This window comes from Stenella coeruleoalba (assembly GCF_951394435.1).
Source record: "Stenella coeruleoalba genome assembly, chromosome: 4".
NCBI lineage: Eukaryota > Metazoa > Chordata > Mammalia > Artiodactyla > Delphinidae > Stenella > Stenella coeruleoalba.
The window spans coordinates 120907833-120927968 of record NC_137149.1 but is presented as its reverse complement, the minus strand read 5'-3'; the positions used below and the strand labels follow the sequence as shown (position 1 = coordinate 120927968).

Sequence of the window (20136 nt, the reverse complement as noted above, 5' to 3'; positions counted from 1 at the left end):
ATGTGGGTACATATATTTCATTACTCTTGGTAAACACCTAGGAGTGGAACTGACAGGACATAAATTAAGTGTATATTTAACTTAATAAGAAATCTGGCAAATTTTCCAGAGTGACTATACGAATTTGCATTCCTACTAGCATAGTTTTAGAGCTACTGATACTGTATATTGATTTCACATTCTTTACCTTTTTCTGTTTTTGAAAATCAGGTTTACTGATTTCTTTACATAGCATAAAATTCATCCTTTTTTAGGTATACAATGCAATGAGTTTTGCCAAAGAGAGTTGTGTAACACCACAACAATCAAGACAGGAAATATTTCCATGTTATCAAAAGGTTCCCTCACACCCTCCTTTGTAACTAATCCTCCCTCTTCACCTCCAATCTCTTGAAACCACTTATCTGATTTCTGTCCAAGTAGTTTTATTTTTTCCAAAAGGTCATATAAATGGAATCACACAGAATGTAATCTTTTGTGTTGCCTTCTTTCATCTAGCATAATACTTTTTAAACTCATCTGCCTTGTTCTGTATTTTAGTAGCTTATTCCTTTTTATTGTTGAGCAGTATATCCTGTTGTACGGTTGAATGTACCATAATTCGTCCATTTACTAGTTGAGGACGATGTTGGCTATTTCCAATTTTTTGTGACTATGAATATAGCTGCTATAAACATTTGTGAATAGGTCACTACATGAATATACATATTTTCATTTCTCTAGGGTAAATGCCTTTGAGTGAGACTACTGGGATGTATGGTAAGTGTATGGTTAATTTTATATGAAACCGCAAAACTGCTGACTTTCCCATCAACAACATGTGAAGTTCCAGTTACTCTGCATTCTTATTAGCTCTTGTTGTTATCAGTTTTTAAAAGTCATTCTAATAGGTGTGCCATGAGATCACACTGTGGTTTTAACTGGCAGTTCCTTGATTACTAATGATGTTTGGCATCATTTCATGTGTTTAATATTTGTATCTATTCTTTGCTGAAGTATCTGTTCAAATCTTCTACCTATTTTTTAAAAACAGATTGCTTGTCTTGTAATTAAATGTAAGAGTTTCTCATATATCCTGTATATAAATCCTTTGTCACATATAATTTGAATATTTTAACCCAGCCTAGAGCATATCGTTTCACTTTCTTAAGAGTGTCTTTCAAAAGCAAATGTTTTTAATTTGAAAGGCCAATTGATGATTCTTTAAAAAATCTTATCTAAGAAATATTTGCCTAACTCAAGGTGACAAAGATTTTTCTCCTATATTTTCTTTAGGAAGTTTTACTTTGGCACCTACATTTAGGTTATATTACATTTTGAGTTAATTTGAGTTAATTTATGTTACATTTTGAGTTCATATGTTACATTTTGAGATAAAGGATGAGGTGGGGTTTTTTTGTTTTGGTTTTTTTTTTTTTTTTTTTGGCATATGGATATGCAATTGTTGATCACCATTTGTTGAAGAAACTATCTTTTCCCATGGACATATCTTGATACCTTTGTTGAAAATCAAATTGACCATTTATGTATGGGCCTATTTCTGGACACTAATATTTTCTATTGCTCTATAAGTCTATTTTACAAAACTACCAAGCTACACTAGTTAATGTAATTTTATATTAAGTCAAAATCAGATAAAGTCCTCCAACTTTTTCTTTTTCAAAATTGTCTTAGCAATAGATATTTGCATTTCCATTTCAATTTACAATCAGGTTTTCAATTTCTTCAAAAGAGCCTTTTAGGATTTTGGATAGGATTGCTTTGAACCTATAGATCTGTTTGGAGAGAACTAACATCTTACTTTTATTGAGTCTTCCAGTTCATGAACATGGTATAGTACAACTTTCAATTTTTAGGTTTCTTTCATTTTCCTAAACAGTGTTTATAGTTTTCAGTGAACAAGTCTTAAGAATATATTTTCAAATATATCCAATTTCCAACTGTTCATTGCTAGTATACAGGAATAAAATTATATATGCTACGAAATAGCTAAACTCTTTTATGAGGGTTTTTTCCCCTATTTATATACATATATATATATATATATATATTTAACATCTTTATTGGAGTATAATTGCTTTACAATGTTGCGTTAGTTTCTGCTGTATAACTAAGTGCATCAGCTATATGTATACATATATCCCTATATCCGCTCCCTCTTGTGTCTCCCTCCCACCCTCCCCATCCCACCCTTCTAAGTGGTCATAAAGCACCGAGCTGATCTCCCTGTGTGCTATGCAGCTGCTTCCCACTACCTATCTATTTTACATTTGTTGTTTATGAGTTCTAATAGCTTTTTTTCTTTTTAAAAATTTTGCAGTTTCCCTGGTAATTTTAAGTCATTAAGTCATGTATATATACTGATAAAGACAGTTTTATTTCTTCCTTTTCAATCAAGATGGTCTTTAGTTTCCTTTTCCTGGTAATGTCTTTTTGTGGATTTGGAATTCAGGTAATGCTGGCCTCACAGAATTACTTGGGAAACTTATCCTTCTTTTCTATTATCTGTAAGAGTTTTCCCAGAAATTATATTACTTCTTCATTAAACATTTGATAGAATTTGCCAGTGAAACCATTTGAGCTAGGAATTTTCTCTGTTAGGAGATTTTAAGCTACGAATTCAATTTCCTCTGTAGAGTTATTAAAGTTATCCATTTTCGTTAGTGAGATTTGACAGTTTGTCTCTTTCATGGAATCTGCCCATTTCATCTAAGTTGTCTAAGTGGCATAAATTTATTCATAATATTTCCTTATATTTTTTAAAATATCTATTGGATCTGTAGTGATACCCCTTCTTTCATTCTGATATTGGCAATTTGTATCTTCTTTTTTTCATAAGTCTGGTATAGATATTTATTACACTTATTAACCTTTTCAGAGAAACAATTTTTCATTGCATTGATTTTTCTTTATTGTTTTTCTTTTCCTTTTCATTGATGTTCTGCCTTTGTTTATTATTTTTTTTCAGATTAGTTTAATTTACATTTGTCCCTCTTTTTCTAGTTTCTTCAGACAGAAGTTCAGTTGACTCAAAACAGTACACTAATAATCATCATTTACAATGAAGCGTAAAACAGAAGGTCATACATTTCAAAACAAATTAGAATATTAATATAGATTATTTTCCATATTTTTCACATATAAAACAGCACCTGGTTTGAAGCAATCCAAAACTGGTTCCAATACCAACACGAGGTAGATAGTTAACCACTTTCTTTACTGTTGCAGGGTCTGGGAAGTTGAACATTATAGCAACTAGGAAAAATAATTTTTTAAAGTTAGAATGAAATACGATTTTCTTTCTGGAAAACTGACTTCTTGGTCCAACAAAATGTTTACTCTTAGTTCAGGTATTTTTTAAATAGAATTCTTACTGTATTACTTTTATTATAGTATATATCAAGTTTTAGCATTAATATGCCGGTGATGATACTCATTTTACTCATGAACTACCACAAACAGTACCTTCTCTAAATACTGTCAGAACTAATAACAACTATTGTTGCATTAATGTGACATGAAGTTGAGATTTTATCTTGCTACAACATAGAATTTGCAAAATTGAATTTTAGCAAGTTAAAAATATATCTGTGAATTTCTATAAAGACCTTTAAAATTTTAAGATTATATATTTAACAATCTAATACCCAAAAGTCTACATATACAGCTAATAAATTGTCAGCTGTACTTACTACTAATAATCAACAGCTTAAAAAAATATTCTCTTTACAATCCCTACATGTTTATGCTTTGTATGTTCCTATAATCCAGAAAAATGAAGAAAAATTTTTCCTCTCTGGTCAATAATCAATTTAAATGCTTTTTTATCATTTCTATCTCAATAATTACACATTTTGAGAATATCAATAAATGTACATCATATATATAAATATATTCAGCATATAAATGTTAATTTATGACAGTCATCTATAAATTTTTATCCTTAAAAAATATGAAAATAACAAAGTCATAAAATCATGACAGAGAATTTAGAAGATATTAATTTGGTTAGTCTTGAAATTTTAATTATATTAACTTCTGTATCAGAACCATAAATAATCTACAAGTACTCATCTAGAAGATGATCCTTCTTCTCCACCTAGCCTAAAAAAATACTATGAGCCAAAAAATTTTATCAGTGTTAGTGCAATTTTTAAACACAGGCTTTATAACATGTTTTAGGTAAATAATTATATGATCATTCACTAAACACCTAAAATATATTTAGAACTGTCATAAACATATCCAACATAACTTTTTAATATGCCTTTCTTACATATCCACTATTACACTGAATACAGGGGGAAAAAAAAGGAAAAACTCAGGTTATGGCAGGTGACCAAGGCCATGAGGGAAAGGCAACAGAAAAACAAAGATGCAAAGCAAGGACGCATGAGAAATTTCAAAGAAGGAAAAAAAATGAAGATGAGCAAGTAATAAATATTGTAAGGTCGAAACGCCTTTGGGACAGCAAGAATGCAGACTGAACTAAAGTGTGAAACATTCACTTGATTATTTGCCTGGACAAATAATGTTTACATTAGAAAAAGAGGTATGTGTGTGGGAGAAGACCAAATATGGAAGGGAAAAGCATCTTTTCCTAAAAAAATCTGCGTACCCTAAAACACATGATTTCATTAAAAAAGAAAATATGTATGGAATATACATTATGTGTAGATTTTTTAAATGATAACTTGTAGATTATAGAAAGAGAAAATAAGAAAACTTAAATCTTTTTAAATGAAATGAGTATGTACAATAAATCACAAGCTTTCACATATTCTCCTTTTATGCCTCCACTCATACCCAGTGATGCTTTTCCTTCAAGTTCACCTTGTCTCTCTTTTTTGTCTTAATGAATTTCACCAAGTTCAATTCTAAACCCACAAATTGAATTTTAGTTCTTTCAAGAATGATGTAATACAAAGCAACCAGGACAGTTCAGTACCATTTTCTGATGGTCCCTTTATAAATGGCAATAGATTAGACAAAAAATTAAATAAATGTATGAATCATTTGATTACCCTCTCCCCTCTCGAAATGCAACCACCTTCCAGAAGGAGTTTAAGCATCAGAGCAATATGAAAACTCTACGACTGATTAAATGGGTAGTTATCCCCCATATTTATAAAGCACTGCACTAATTTGTGATTTGGCCAGAAAAATAAATTACTACAGATATTTCTAAGAGTGACCAAAGGGGGAAAAACCATGAAGATGCACATGGTTCAAAAGGGGTCAGTAGGACAGAGAGTGGGCTACAAAATTCTGTCTAAATGGAAACAATATGGTATGTTCAAAATGAAATCTTAAGGAGATGGAGCTTAGCTTTGTAACAATATAAGTCTGCAACGTATTACCTCTGTTTGCCATAAAGATCTCCAGGGCTGTATTTTGCAAAAGATAACGACGAGAAAAGATCGATCGTATCTCTGAGAACAGCCATTTTCCATGCAGCCCTTCTGTATATGCCAGGATCTAGTGAGGAAAAAAAGAATCCAGAGTAAGTAACAATAGAATTTTTTTGTTCTTCCCCCCAGTTAAACAGAAAAGTCCCTATTAAGAAAAATAATTTCTAAGAACTGAATAGTTATTGAAATAATTTGGAGGGTGACTAGGAAAATAGATTGCAATTCATGAAAAAAGATGTTTAAATGAAAAAGCAGAACAAAACTGTAACACATCTATTTATAAATATATTTGGGGGCCTTTTAAGGCAATGATGTAGTCTACTGCTTTTCAGGAAATACATATTGCATTACTGATTGATTGATTTTTGAGTCATATTATACAAAGCAAAATTTTAGACAACCCTTAAAAAGACCTCAAAAGAATGTTCTACATGCTAACAGATGACATATAAACTTCAGTTTCATATAATATGATTATAACATATCCAGAAATACTTTTTGCATACTTTAAAATTACAAATTTAAGTTCATAACTTCAAAAAATCACACTTATAAGGTCACTGTTAAGGCAACAGTCACTCATTCAGAAAGCACAAAGACTGACTGTATGAGAGGTTAAGTATCATCTTGTCAGCTAGGCTAAACACAAACCTGCGAATGAACTCAGCGTAATCTCTCTATGGAGTAGGAGGTTGTCAGAGTGACTTGTTACAATTCTTGTCATCCCATGTGACAGATGCAATGGCTTAGAATCTTTGCCAACTCAAAGTAATCCTGTCTTTAGTCCTAAGCCACTTTGTTGCTTTGTTATTCAAGTTTTGTTTTTTAAAAAATTCATTTCAAAAGCTTAATTATGAAGGTGTTAAATGAAAACAAGAACTGGAATTTCTCCACACTAGTACGTCACAGAATATTAATGAAGAAAATGAGATGTATTTGCAATCAAACACTGATGAAAATCCGTGACAGCAAATTAAGTTAAACAACTAAGATAAATTTCTCAAAAGTAACCACCATTAAAAAATACAAATAAAATGACATTTGATTATGATATTGCACTGTAAGGACAAAGACAGGATAAACAAAGAGAGGAAAAATAATGAATAGTAAGAATGTATCCTACAAAAATGTTTGTTTTTGATTTCCATTTTCTAGATCTTAATTGTAAAAAAACTACATTCCTCAATGCAAAATACAGAGGATTTTTTTGGGAAAAAAAGAGAAGGCAACCTTATTTAACTCACTAAATATGTATTTAGATTTTTCTACAGAAATTATTCTATTTCTGGTACCATACAATCTAGAAATGAAAGACTGGGTACAATTCTTAGGCTCGGTGTTTTTTGAAAAAACAAGACAACATTTCAAAGTCCCAAACGACTAATCACACTTTCAGCTTTAAAACAGGTGATAGAGAAAATCCTACTATCCCTTTCATACAATCAATACCTATATAAGTAAGATCAAGAGAAATTAGGAGAAAAAAAGAGGACAAAACATCGGTTCTACTCTCAAATAGTTTCTTAAACCAGAGGTCACATGCACCCCTTTCTCCGACCACAACCAGTAGCTCCAAGGCTCCAGAGTCTGCAGTGGCCTCCTGACTGGTCTCTCTCCTTCTAATCTTACCTGGAGAATCTACTATGACCAGAGAAGCCAAAAAAAATATAACTTTTTAAGTACAAATCAGATCATATACTCGTATATTTAATACCATCCAGTGGCTCTGCATTATACGCCTAATAAACTCCTGAAGCTCTTTATAACTGTTTATAAAGCCTTACATCTGGGACTGTCTGATGAGCCCAACTCATTCTTCCTCAGGGCCTTTATACTTGCTTTCTCCTCTGCTTGGAATGTTCTTCTCCCAGATCTTTGTATGGCTGGCTCACCCTCACAGTCACATTTCTGCTCAAATGTCACCTCCTTAGAGAAGCCACAGGATCTAAACCCCACTTCCGCCACTACTGCCTCATCCCACCCCAAACTCATCAGATTTCCTTTGTAACACTTATCACCACCAGAAATTACAATATTTCCTTGCTTGTCTATTGCCTCTCTTCAGCACTAGAATATTAGAATCTAAGTTCTATTAGACCAAAGGCTTTGAATGCACTCTATTTCCATCTTCTAGAACAAGGTCTGACACAAAGTAGATGTTTTTGAATGATTAAAATGAATCAATGGATGGCAACCAGAATTCCATATATGATCCACATTAATTTTGGGGGGGCCGTATGGTATTTTCCCAAAATTTCAAGTAGTTGAAAATACTTGAGAAAATGGTTATTTACATAAATATTCAGATTTCTGGTTTCTAAGGAAAAACTGGAGCATCTGTCAAACCTAGATCTATATACGCCACATAGTACAACTGGCGTGCACTCTCGGTTTTGAAACAGTCTCCACTCATTCACTAATTTACTATCTGTCTGGTTTCCATTGGTATTTGAGTTTGCCATACTTAACTTATCAAGTAGTAGAGAATCCAATACATGTTCTGTAACACTTGTAGCCCAATCTATCCAACTATTAATAAGGAAAATGAGACTTAAACAAGATAAATACTTAATACAAAGTCCCTTGGGAAGTTAGTGGCAGTCTGGCCTCCTCCCAGGTTTTCTAATCCAAATGTCCAGAGCTTACTTATATACTACATTGCCACATTTTAAATGTTTGTTAAACTAGAACTCAGCTCATCAGAAATTTTAATCAACTACATTTGTTTTCCTGTACTTGTGTTAAAAGTGAAAGAGGAAAATCAAACAACAAAGCATTAGGTTTTAAGCTCTGTCATACGCTAAAAATGTCACACACTGGTCTGAAAATTCTACCTCTTATATACTATAAAGCTATACAACAAGTATTGTTGCTCATAATGGTGATGGCAATCATTGCAAGATCATGGCCATGCAACTAAAGATTTAATTATTTTCTAGACTATTCCAATTACTAGCAGAAGTATACTAAAACACTCTTACAAGATTTTTCATGTAATAGTTTTCCAATCAATCAAAAAGTTCAATTTATATCCCATTCCTTTAAGCAGTATAGTTATTTTAAAAATATACTTGAAATATAGCAAGTGGTATGGTCCTTTAAAATTTGTTTTATTACCAAATGTCAAATATACGCAAAACTACAGAAGATGACATAAGCCCCACGTACCCATTACTGAACCTTAGAAAATCCTAACATTTTGCTACACTGTCCTATATATTTTAAAAACTTATAAAGCATTACAGATAATGTTGAAATTCCCATGTATAACCCTTCCTGATCCCATTTTCCTCCTTCATCAGAGCCAATCACTATCCGTGTTTTGAGGTTTAACATTCCCATGTAAGTTTTTATACTATTAGTACATACACATCCACAAATAATATCCAGAATTGTTCTACATGTTTTCAAACCTGATATCAATGGTATCATACTGAATGTATGACAGTGTGCAATCAGCATTAAATATAAGCAGGTAAAGTAGTGTTTTAAAACTTAGAGAAAAAGAAACAGGAGGAGAGACAGAAAATCATTTAAAATTGCCAAAGCTATCAAAATTTAAAATCTTACACACAAAAAATTAGACTGACTTAAAAAAAAAGTAACAAATGAAATTCTACACTTATGGTCAAGATAGTGGGATTTAAAATAGAAACAAAGAATCTCTTAACTAACAGAATTACTAGCTGAAATTGATATAATAACATTTCTTTTAAGTATTCATTAGGAAAAGGTGTCAGTACTGAAAAGCAGCTGAGGCCTAGCTCAGCAAGAGGTTTATTTCTTATTGGACTGGTATATTCCTGGTCTGAGGCTTCACTTCAAAGTCTCTAGAGTTCAATTAAAACTGGATTAGGTAGAAGCAGACCCTTCTTTGGGACTTTCTGTTCACTGAAACTCTACATACACTGACAGCACCCTAGACAGAGGTCTAGCCCTCCAATGAATCAGTTGCTATGGAAACCGTATCATTACCATTGCTCTGCAGTTATGACCACAAGTCTTGAATAGCTTGAAAGCTTAAGCCCTCAGCACTCTCTCTGAATGTTTACCACCTTGTTTTCATATCATTAGTATTATTATTAGTGAATTCAACTTTCATATTTTAATAATTTGTTTGAACAAAGATAGTTTATTGGTTAAATGTTGACATAAGGTTGTAGAGAGGAAAAAAGAAATCAGTATTTAATATATACATGTATATATACTCACATACATATAAAAGCATATATACTATTACTTTACATTAAAAATATCAAACATATTTTCTTTAAAATTTTTATCTGAAAATTGTGACTCTGAAAAAGGATTTATTATTTTGCCTGAATAGTACACAGCTTTTATTCTACACTTCAAATAGTATACTATGAATACGTGGGAAAATTTCTTCACCCTGTTGCATTAATTGGCTTGAAAGCAAAGTATTTTTCACCTTTAACCATTCATTTTGAAAAGCTAATGAATTTATCCAAATAACACTTTCTTCTGCTTTCTCATCCTCATGAAAGAATAAAAAAGAAACCTGCATTTATTGCCCAACTGCAAGATACTCTTATTTACTGAATATTAGGTATGTTCAAAAAATAGATTTAAAATAGTCTCTGAAAATATAGCCATATTTGTTCCACATAAGTAAAAAAAGGTTTTGTTTTCAAAATCTACCCTCAATAAATATAAAATGTTTTCAAATTCTTTTTAAAGGGAAAGATACTAAAAAGTGATCAAATGTTTTAACCTCAAAAATAAGAAATATTTACATGGGAGTCTGCACATACAGAATCAATAAAAAGTGTTTTTAGAAACACTATTCTTAATGTTTACAGCTAGCACTGTATATCTTAGTCCCAAATATTCACCGATTTTTGGAGAGGTTTTACTCTTTCAGAGAATTCCACACTGATTTCTGAAGAATTCAATAATAAAAGTAAAATTAGATAAAATATACAAACAATAGTACTTAAAATTTCACAACAAAACCATTTCCAAAGTATATGGATATATATTTAACATGAAGAAAAACATTTTAAACTTAGCATACAAAATATAAACTAATCATGCCATCAGTTAAATAATGATACCACAGGTAGAAAATATTCATATCCCATTTTCATGGAACATAATTATAAATTAGTCACAAGGATTATACCTTAATATGGGAAAACAGTAAATATTTGAAATATATTTAAAATGAAAACACATGTTAAAAAATAAGACACTAGTCTAAAAATAGTCTATCAACTCACCACTAAATACATGTGCAAATATGTTTTATTTACGATAATTGCAATTTTACCAAAACAGTTTAAAGTAATTTTAATCGAGTATTTTAAATTTGTACCACTCTATTATTAACATAGTTTTTGGATTTTGCTGCATGTAATTTTCTCTGAAGCTTGATACCAAAGCACAGCATTAAATTTATTCTAATACTGAATTCCAGTTGGTTTAAGGATGTACTTCATCATCAACTATATAAATGTTAGTAAAGTTTTTAAAGATATATTCTTAAAACAAAACTTAGAGGTCTTTTTGAATTGAAAAATGGCATATACTTGACTCTGGTAGAAATTTTAAGATGGTAATTTTGTTATTTAATATATATCCATGAACACACAGAATGTCCCCAAACTTGGAAAAGAACAGAACAATGACAACAAAAGTATAAAAGTTATGAATGCAGAGAAAATTACCTTTTAAATTAATTATGAGTCATTTGATATTTTTCATCTATATAGTAAATTTCCTCCTTCTGCTTACTAGTTCTGTGATACAGTACAGTATTCTTCTTAGCATTTTCATGGGTGAAAAATTCAATTAAACATATTCATTACTCTAATGTTCTACTTGGCAGCTTAGTCAGTATGAAAAATTTTAAATATATAAATAAAATGCTATGTGACCTCTGTATTGATTGGGCTAAAGTGGTTTTAGCCTGGGAGTGGATGATGGGGCAGCTGGGAGGAGCAAGAGGGGAGCATACAGACATATACACTCTTAGGTTTTCTCTTCCAATTACTGAGGGAGATGATAAAACCACAGCAAATGATGTATCAGCTCATTTTATCTTATCGCTTTGGGGCTAGGTGACAATGAAGTTCATATTTCACTGGCTCCCATTGAAGATTGTGAAAATTACTTGCCCTCATGACCTGAAATTTCACTAGAAGACAGAAATTTCTCTTCTGCAAAGTAATGCAATTTTTCAGATGTCAACCTTTAGCCCAGCTTTAAAAATTAATTTCATTTATATTAACCAATGATATTGATATTTTCACAGAACGCTCTTTGATACATAAAGCAATGACTGGCAAATTGATGTTGCTTTAGATAGGTAAAACTATTTTATTTTAAGCTGCTATGGCAGACAGATTTATGGCAAACTGAAATTCCCATTTCATAATTTAATATTTGTGCTGGAGTAGTGCACCTTTAAGCCCTTGGCCTGTAAATAATTCAGACTCAGTTGGTTCTGTTTTATTTTCAATATTCTTCAGCTTAAAAATAATTTGCATTCTAAATGATGTATCATAAAGCCACCTCTTATGGAACTAACATTTAGTATATATCCTAATGAGTCAAAAGCCAAATATAATAATGAATAAGCAGAACAAAGAAGGTATTTATCCACCAGCTAACTAATTTTTAGATTTTTTTAAATTTAAACTATATCTCCAATGTGATTTTTTTTTGAAAGAAGAACCCAGATACACCACAAAAGGTTAATAAGGAAGAATAATAAGCAACATGAATGCATCTTACTTTATTTTTCGTAACAGTACATAAAGAGCTAGGTATTAAGTTTTCAGAAAAGGAGTAGAATAAACTTAGATAAGTATGTGAATTAAAATAGAGACATTTGGATTTGGAGGTACCTTTTAAGATAAAAATATAATAAAAATAAAGCCACAATGTCAGTTTTACCATGAACAAGATGTGAAAGTGTTCCATATGATTTTAGTATAGAGATACAGAAATTACCTTGAAATCCGTACAAAGAAAATTTTAAATATTTTGTAGTAAAAATGTTACTAAAAAAATATACAGTCTGGTACCTTATCAAGTTTTTATTACCTTTATCCAGTAAAGAGTTTTGTCTAATTCAAATGCCTTGAGAAAACAATCATTAGACCAATACCCTTCATTTTATTGAGGTAAATTAAACATAAACATGCATTAATTTATGCATTAATCTATATTCAAAATTAGAAAAAGGTCAAAAAAAACATTTCTCTAGTTTAGCTACTTTCTCCCCAAAATGGTTTAATACCAGTCTGCCTCACTTTCTACTCCCAAAATCACTTTTGCATTTTTTATGCTAACAATATCCATATTATTTTTTCTTCAAAAACATTTATAGTTAATTTTCCTTACATGTATGATATGAGGAAATGGTAATATAAATAATACCTTATAATTTTTCCATTTAGATTGGAAAAATTCCTAGTTACTTCTCAAAAACTTGTGAGAAGGACATGCCATTGTCACTGAATTCAAGTTACAAAATGTTTTTAGCTATTATTCTGCACACTGACTCTCTAAGGTCATGAGTTGTCTATTCCTGAACAAAGAGTTAAATTTAAATCAGCACTAATAAAAAACCACCTAATTTTAAATGTGCTGGAATATTCTATAATATATACTTTTAAAACAAGCAATGGACACAAACTATCTTTCTTCTCGATGCCAATTCTTACTTTATGAACTCAATCTCAATCTCAGATTGGTATCAAACGCCCTCCCTACATACAGGAAACCCAATCTTCGAATTAGAGTAATATCAGTCTACTTATCTCTTTGTAGCAGATACAACATGGTTTAGTCATTGGAAGATTCTCTGGTGACCTATTTAACCTATTTAAACTAATTAAAGGGAAAACCTTTGTTTATCTTCAAGAAATTTGCTTTTGTTCTTCAAACACAACAGAGAACAGAAATAAAAAGCAAAAGGAAAAGGAAAAAGTTACATTAGAACTTGATGCTAAAATCAGGACACTTTCTTCCTAATTAGAGGGAAATACTTTTCCACTTTATTTTTTTTAGCTTTCTTCCTCCTATTAAGTACTCATCTTGTTTAGCTGGAGTCAATTATAAATGACTAGTATAGGTTCTTATTTGCTTCCAAACTAAATACTGCTTCCAAACTAAATACTTATTTGCTTCTTATTTGCTTCCAAACTAAATACTGTGCTCATATTCAGCTTCCGATATAATCTTCCAAAAAGGTATTTTTTTAAAGGACCTATATTACAGAAAACATTATGAGTGCTATTTAAATAAGATTTGAGGGTTAACATGATTTCATTGCATAACTCAGTAACACTGCACACCCTCGCTAGATTGGAGTTCCTACTTCCTGGAGCTTCTTGAGATTAGGCCACTGGTGTTAGTCATCTTTCTATTCACATACCAAACATGGTGCCGGGAACATGGAAGACATTGACTGATGGATGGAGAGTCAGCCCAACCTCACAAACTACATACAGTCTAAGATTCTGGGAACACATGAACACAAACATAGCACAAAGCAAAAAGGGACAGAAAAATGAAAAGGAAAACTACAATACAGCATTAAAAAATAAATAAATAAATTCAAGGGTCAGCATATTTCAACTTCTGACCAAGATGGAGTTAACAGGGACTGGATTTACCCTTGTACACAAAAAATGTTTAAAACAGATATAACATGTGGAAAAAATTGTTTTTAAGAGATGAAACACCAAGCAGTGAAAGACAGTGATCTCTGAGAGACAGGAAAAAAAAGTGGTGACACCACCTACTGCCCCAGCTCTCTGCCAGAGGAGACTCTGCAAGCCCCAGAGCAGGCAGGAACATAGTGGTCTCTAGGAACAGAGAAAACAGCTTGAAGTACTATGAGATCAAGGGGGCTAAAACTGCAAGATAGAGTAGCGGATTGGAGAAAGCTGAAAAGTAGCAGAGCTCCTGAGATCTGCAGTCTTCAGGTGAGATCTGATCAGCTTAAGAAAACAACCTGAGACCAGTAAAGAATCATTCCCCCAAATTACAGGGAACAATATGCAGAGCTCACACAACCAGAGCAAAAAACAATCTCATAATTCATCGAGCACTGGTTAGAGTACTCAGAAGGGTTTTGCCTCAGTAGAGGGGGAAAAATTAGCCCTAGGCTAAATGCTGCTCTGGTCCTGCCTAACAAACCGTAACAGCAAGATCCACATAGATCAAACCATTTCCAAGGTACGTAATTGTATCTTAGAAAAACGAATTAAAATATAGCATACAAAAATATCCACCACACAACAGGGTAAAATTCACAACAGCTGGTACTCAATTCATAAATTACCAGGCCTGAAAAAAAATCAGGAAAATATAACCCATAATGAGGAGAGAAATTAATCAAATGACACAAATGATAGAATTATTGGTAAAAGACATCAAATTGGACAAAGTAGATTTTAGAGCAAAAAACCATTAATAGGAATAAAGAGGGTCATTTCATAATAATAACAGATCATTTCCTCAAGAGGTCATAATTATCCTAATGGTTTCTGAACTGAATAATAGAGCTTAAAGAATATATGAAGCAAAAATTGAGAGAACCGAAACTAGAAACACACAAATCCACAATTATAAACAGATTTCAACATTTCCCTTTCAATAATTGATAAAGCAAGTAGATGGCACATCAGTAAGGATATAGAATACTTGAACAAGAACACTGAACATGAACTGACATCTATAGAACACTCCATCCAACAACAGGAGAGTATACATTTACAAAGATAGAGCACATTATGAGCCAAAGACCAAGCTGCAATAAATTTAGTTAATTCCAATCATATAAAGGTATATTTTCTGACAACAATGGAATTAAATTAGAAATCAGTAACAGAAAGATTTTTTTTTAATTCCCAAAATATGAAAACGAAACAGTATACTTTTAAGTAAACCCATGGGTCTGAGAAAAAAATGAGGAAGTATTTTGAATTGAATACAAATGAAACCACGACATATAAAAAGTTGTGGAATGGCAGTTAAAGTACTACTTAGAAGGAAATTTCTAGCACTAAACACCTATATTAGTGGGAAAGAAAAAAGGTCTCATATCAATGATTCAGCTTCCACCTTAAAAAAACTAGAAAAAATAAGAGCAAATTAAACCCAAAGTAAGCAAAAGAAAAGAAATAAAAATTAAAGTGAAAATCAATGAAACAGAAAATCGAAAAATAGAGAAAAAATAATCAGTGAAACCAAACACTGGCTCTTTGAAAAGATCAATAAAATACATAAACTTCTAACCAGACTGATCAGGCAAAAAAGAGAGAAGACACAAATTACCAGAATCAAGAATGATATCAGGAATTATCAATATCAGAAGAGAAAAAGCATCCCTATGGATTACACAGAGACTAAAAGAATAATAAGGGAATATTACATACAACTTTATACCACTAAATTGGACAATTTTTATCAATGGACAGCGAACTACCAAGAGAAGTTTTCCTACTCCTGCACTTCCACAAATTATCCCTGAATGTACCCAACTGTCCCCTACATTTCTCAAGAATGTCTACATCAGTTTCCTTTTTTTGTGTATTCCAATTTGACATTCTTTGGATTTTAGAAGGGTGGCTGAATTCTCAGCCCTCTCATTTTACAGTGAGGGATTTCATCCATGACCACTGCTTCTAATACTAAATGACACAGGAGTCTAGCAATCTACTGAAAAGACATTAGCGGTGATTACCTCTACATGGAGAGGACAGTTGGACTCATATCCAACCACTTGCTAGATACCTCCACAACAATATCCTCTAAACTGTCAAATTCAACATATCCCAAAATGAACTCATTATTGTCCCCTCAGGAGCTACCATTAGTCCATTACACACTATTTTGCTAAAGGGAATCACAAAAACCACACAGAAATCTGAGTCATCCTAATGCCTACATATCATTCCTTTTGACCTCAGTCACCTCTCAGTCAACAAGTTCAATAGATTCTATCTCCCTATCAGCACTTATATCCACCTGCTCTCGGTCATGCACACTGAAATCTACTTTAGAGCAAGTCCTCATCATATTTGAATATTTTCAGACATATTTCATGTTCCAACCATGTCACACAACATACACTCATTCAACCATGCTATGCTGTTTCATGCTTACATGCCTTCCATGTGTTAGTGGTCTTATCTGGAAAGCAAACTCTTAATGAGCTTGGTAGAGGAGGTGGTGAGGGTGCTGTATTACAGTAGTAGTAGACAGTAATAGCAACAGCAGCAACAAATACAATTTAATTAGAGCTCGCTATATGCCAAGATCTATGTTAAGAGCTTTATTTCAATTCATTATCAAAATGGCATTATGAAATAGATATTTTCACCATTTTATAAATGAGGAAATGATTTTTGAGAGGTTAGATGACTTAGTCAATATCACATAACTAGTAAGTGGTATAGCCAAGTCTATCAGGCTTCTAACACTGTGCTCTAAGCCACTACCTAGTATTTCCTCCACAGTGAAAGTCTCATCCTTAAAGGCCAAGCCAAGGTTTTATTAAACCTCTGAATTCCCAAGCAGATGCAACAATTCTCTGTTTTCTGCTATCGCAGGCCTAGTACGAATTCCGTTTATTTGTAATGTATCCCCTACCAGACAATAAATTTCCTTAGGTAGACATACGTATTACTAATTCTATAAACCTGGAGTACGTAGTACATTATATAACTGAATGAATGTATACTTAACGAATAAATGATGAAATTAACTATTTCTGCTGAAAATTATTCCTTATCTCCCACTCCTTGCTTCCACAATTAGTTTCAAAACTAAATAGAAGAGATCTCTAGACTTTGTAAAACAGTGAACTCTGCCTCAGCTCCTAGTAACAGCATTCAGTGGGGCCATAATCAAGGTTAGCAAAATTTACTCTTCCCGGAGAGGGTGGTTAAAATGACCTCTCATAAGTACTAAAAATTTATTATTTGGTTCACTTTAAAAGGAATGTATTATAAGAACAAAAAAGTGGACACTTCCAGAAACTGGGAAAAAACCCTATAAAAGTATCATTCCCCTATGATGAATTATCATATCAGCACCTAACAGAAATATAAGTTTTCTAATACCTCACCCCCCAAAAAATCCTGAACATATATGTAATATATTACCTAAAAATATTCAATTCTGCTATAGAAGATAAGGGGGAAAACGGGATAGATGAAAACCAAAAGAAACATTAAACACTGAGAGCAGGGTATGAGATACAGGCAAAATTCACAGGCTATGTTAAGTAGAGATAATGATTAAGGACGTAGCTTGTGAGAGAGACATCTCAAAAAGGTGTTAAACAATAAATTTAAAGTTAGATACCTGTTAAAGACAGTATATTGAATGTATGACAGAATAAAGAAGAGTGTAACAGAAAGAGATTGAAGGACCAAGTCATAAGATAATCATGACAACTTTGTTTTGGGTGTTGATATTTCTGCAGGAGTTCAGAGTGAGGCAAAATTGCCCTTTTGTTCCAGACATTCTTTTCAAGGATGTTTGTATAGAGAACAGCCTTGGAAGAGACAGACAGTGTCTTGCTTCAGAGCAAAGGGCAAGTTTGTTTACTGTCCAGTATAATAAAGATAATGATGACCTTTGGGGCAAGGGCCAGACTTCACTGTCCATTGTAAACATTCTGGGTTCCTAAAGATTGAGGTTGCTCAACTGGGATGTAAACTCACTGGGTGCACAGTATCTGCCTGGGCTTCTTAGCTTAGTCTGCTCATACTGCCATAATACAATATCACAGACTGGGTGGCTTAACCCTAAGAAATACATTTCTCACACTTTTGGAAGCTGGGAAGTCCAAGGTCAAGGTGCCAGAAGATTTAGTTCCTGGTGAGAGCTCTCTTCCTGGCTTGTAGTTGACTACCTTCTCACAGTATCCTCAGACAGCGAAAGAGATCACTCTTCTTTTAAGTCCTATCACATTAGGGCACCAAACTCATGACCTCATTAAAACTTAATTACCTCCTAAAGACCCTATCTCCAGATACAGTCACAATGCAGGGGCGGGTGGTGGTGGTGGTGGTGGTTAGGGTTTCAATACACGAATGAAGGACACAATTAAGTCCACAGCACCTCGAGAAACTTGGGGGCAAGGGGAACAGACATTAACATGATGCTTATTCTCTTCATTGTGTTGTAATAAAGGTCTCTGCCTCTGACCCAGGCGTCTCATGTCTTCTGCTAGCATTCAGGAAATTTTGGCAAGATAAATTGTTACCTTGCAAGTAACGTAAAATTTCAGGTCCATGATAGTTCTTGACACTCTGGAAGACAACTATCAGGCTTAAATGTGATAAGGAGCTATAACACCTTTTGCTGACAGGAATGCAAAGAAAAGTGTATATTGCTGGTGAAAACATGAAATGTAAAACCCTTTTGGAAAGTAGGCTTACATTATTTATTAAAAATAAAGATTGCCACATTTTTCATAGTGACATAAACAAAAATGGTAAACAAAACTATGAAATTCAATGTATGTCAATAGGAAAATGGCTGAAAACTTATGATACATCGTCTTCTTCCGTTATTGAAAAGAATGAATGAAACCCACAGCTTGACTTGGCTGAACATCCAGCATCAAAATATAGTAGAGCAAGAAAAACAATAGACCAAAAAGCATTTATAATAGGATTTCATTTCTGTAAATCAATAAAAAAAATTCACGAACAACACAAAAATTTATATGAAAACAGAGAAAAATATGAAAGGATACATATTAGATTGTTAATATATGTTAGGTATGGAGGGAGATGATCTGTGGGGAAGGAGATGGGGCTGAGGAGAGCCAAGAAAAGAGGGGGAAAAGCATGCCTGAAAATAAAACACACAGGCAACAAAAACAACCACTGAGTTGATTACATTTATTGATATAATAAAACTATGTAGGTATGCATAAAAACATTTATTAAAATCTGAATGAGAAAAGGTATGTCACCATTTTCTAAATTTGTTGACTATGTTATGTTATCAATTTTTGTATATTGTCATGGAGGATAAAAATGACTTTTTCTTTTCTTTCTTTCAGTAGTTTTCAGAGTTCAACTTATTTACTTTTTTTCTCCTTTAAAGTTTCCAAAGTTCTTTCTATAGATTCTTAGAGTTCTTCATCACTTAGGAGCAGCCTGCCTTCCTGCTCACTGTCTTTAAAGATAAGAATACAACTCCTTTCAATTTTAAATGCTTTACTCCTGATTTCCGTCAATTACCTCAGGTTCAGGTCACGGTCCTTCACAGTCAATGGAGTGAAGACTTGATTTAGAAAAGGTAACTGAAAACCAACATGGACCTCAGTAACCATCTGAGAGCTCACCAAACCTTTTTTCTTACCTGTCTATTTCTCACCTCTGTATACCTGTTACAACAATGAGAGCAGAATAGGAATTTACTGGGGTTTAATGAGTATATTTTATTTCTGAGGATCAACAGGCTAAAATACTTATCTATTTGACCTCCGCCTCTAGCATTAATAGTAAGGTTTGTTCATATTTGTCCATGTGTTTTTATGTTGATACAAATATAGACCTTTCCTAGCCCACGTTTTTTTCTTTGGTTTATTTTACTTCATTCATAATTTATATCAAAAATAGCAACCTTTAAATGAAAGCAAACTAATTCCGTATAACATCACCTTCAACATTCAAAGCCCCCACAAGTAAAAAGCAAAAGAAGAGAAAATACTTAGGTGCTG

At 32.6% G+C, this 20136-nt stretch overlaps 1 protein-coding gene across 4 annotated transcripts in view; it reads right to left on the bottom strand.

The window, feature by feature from the left end:
* The window catches only part of LRBA (LPS responsive beige-like anchor protein), a 725574-nt gene that overhangs the window by 212588 nt on the left and 492850 nt on the right, over positions 1-20136 (bottom strand). For all 4 annotated transcript variants that reach the window (XM_079919265.1, XM_079919266.1, XM_079919268.1 and 1 more), the window contains 2 exons: positions 5361-5478; positions 3153-3255 (listed from right to left, as the gene is read on the bottom strand). In XM_079919265.1, the coding sequence (XP_079775391.1) occupies positions 3153-3255; positions 5361-5478 (221 nt within the window). The remainder of the gene's footprint in view (positions 1-3152; positions 3256-5360; positions 5479-20136) is intronic.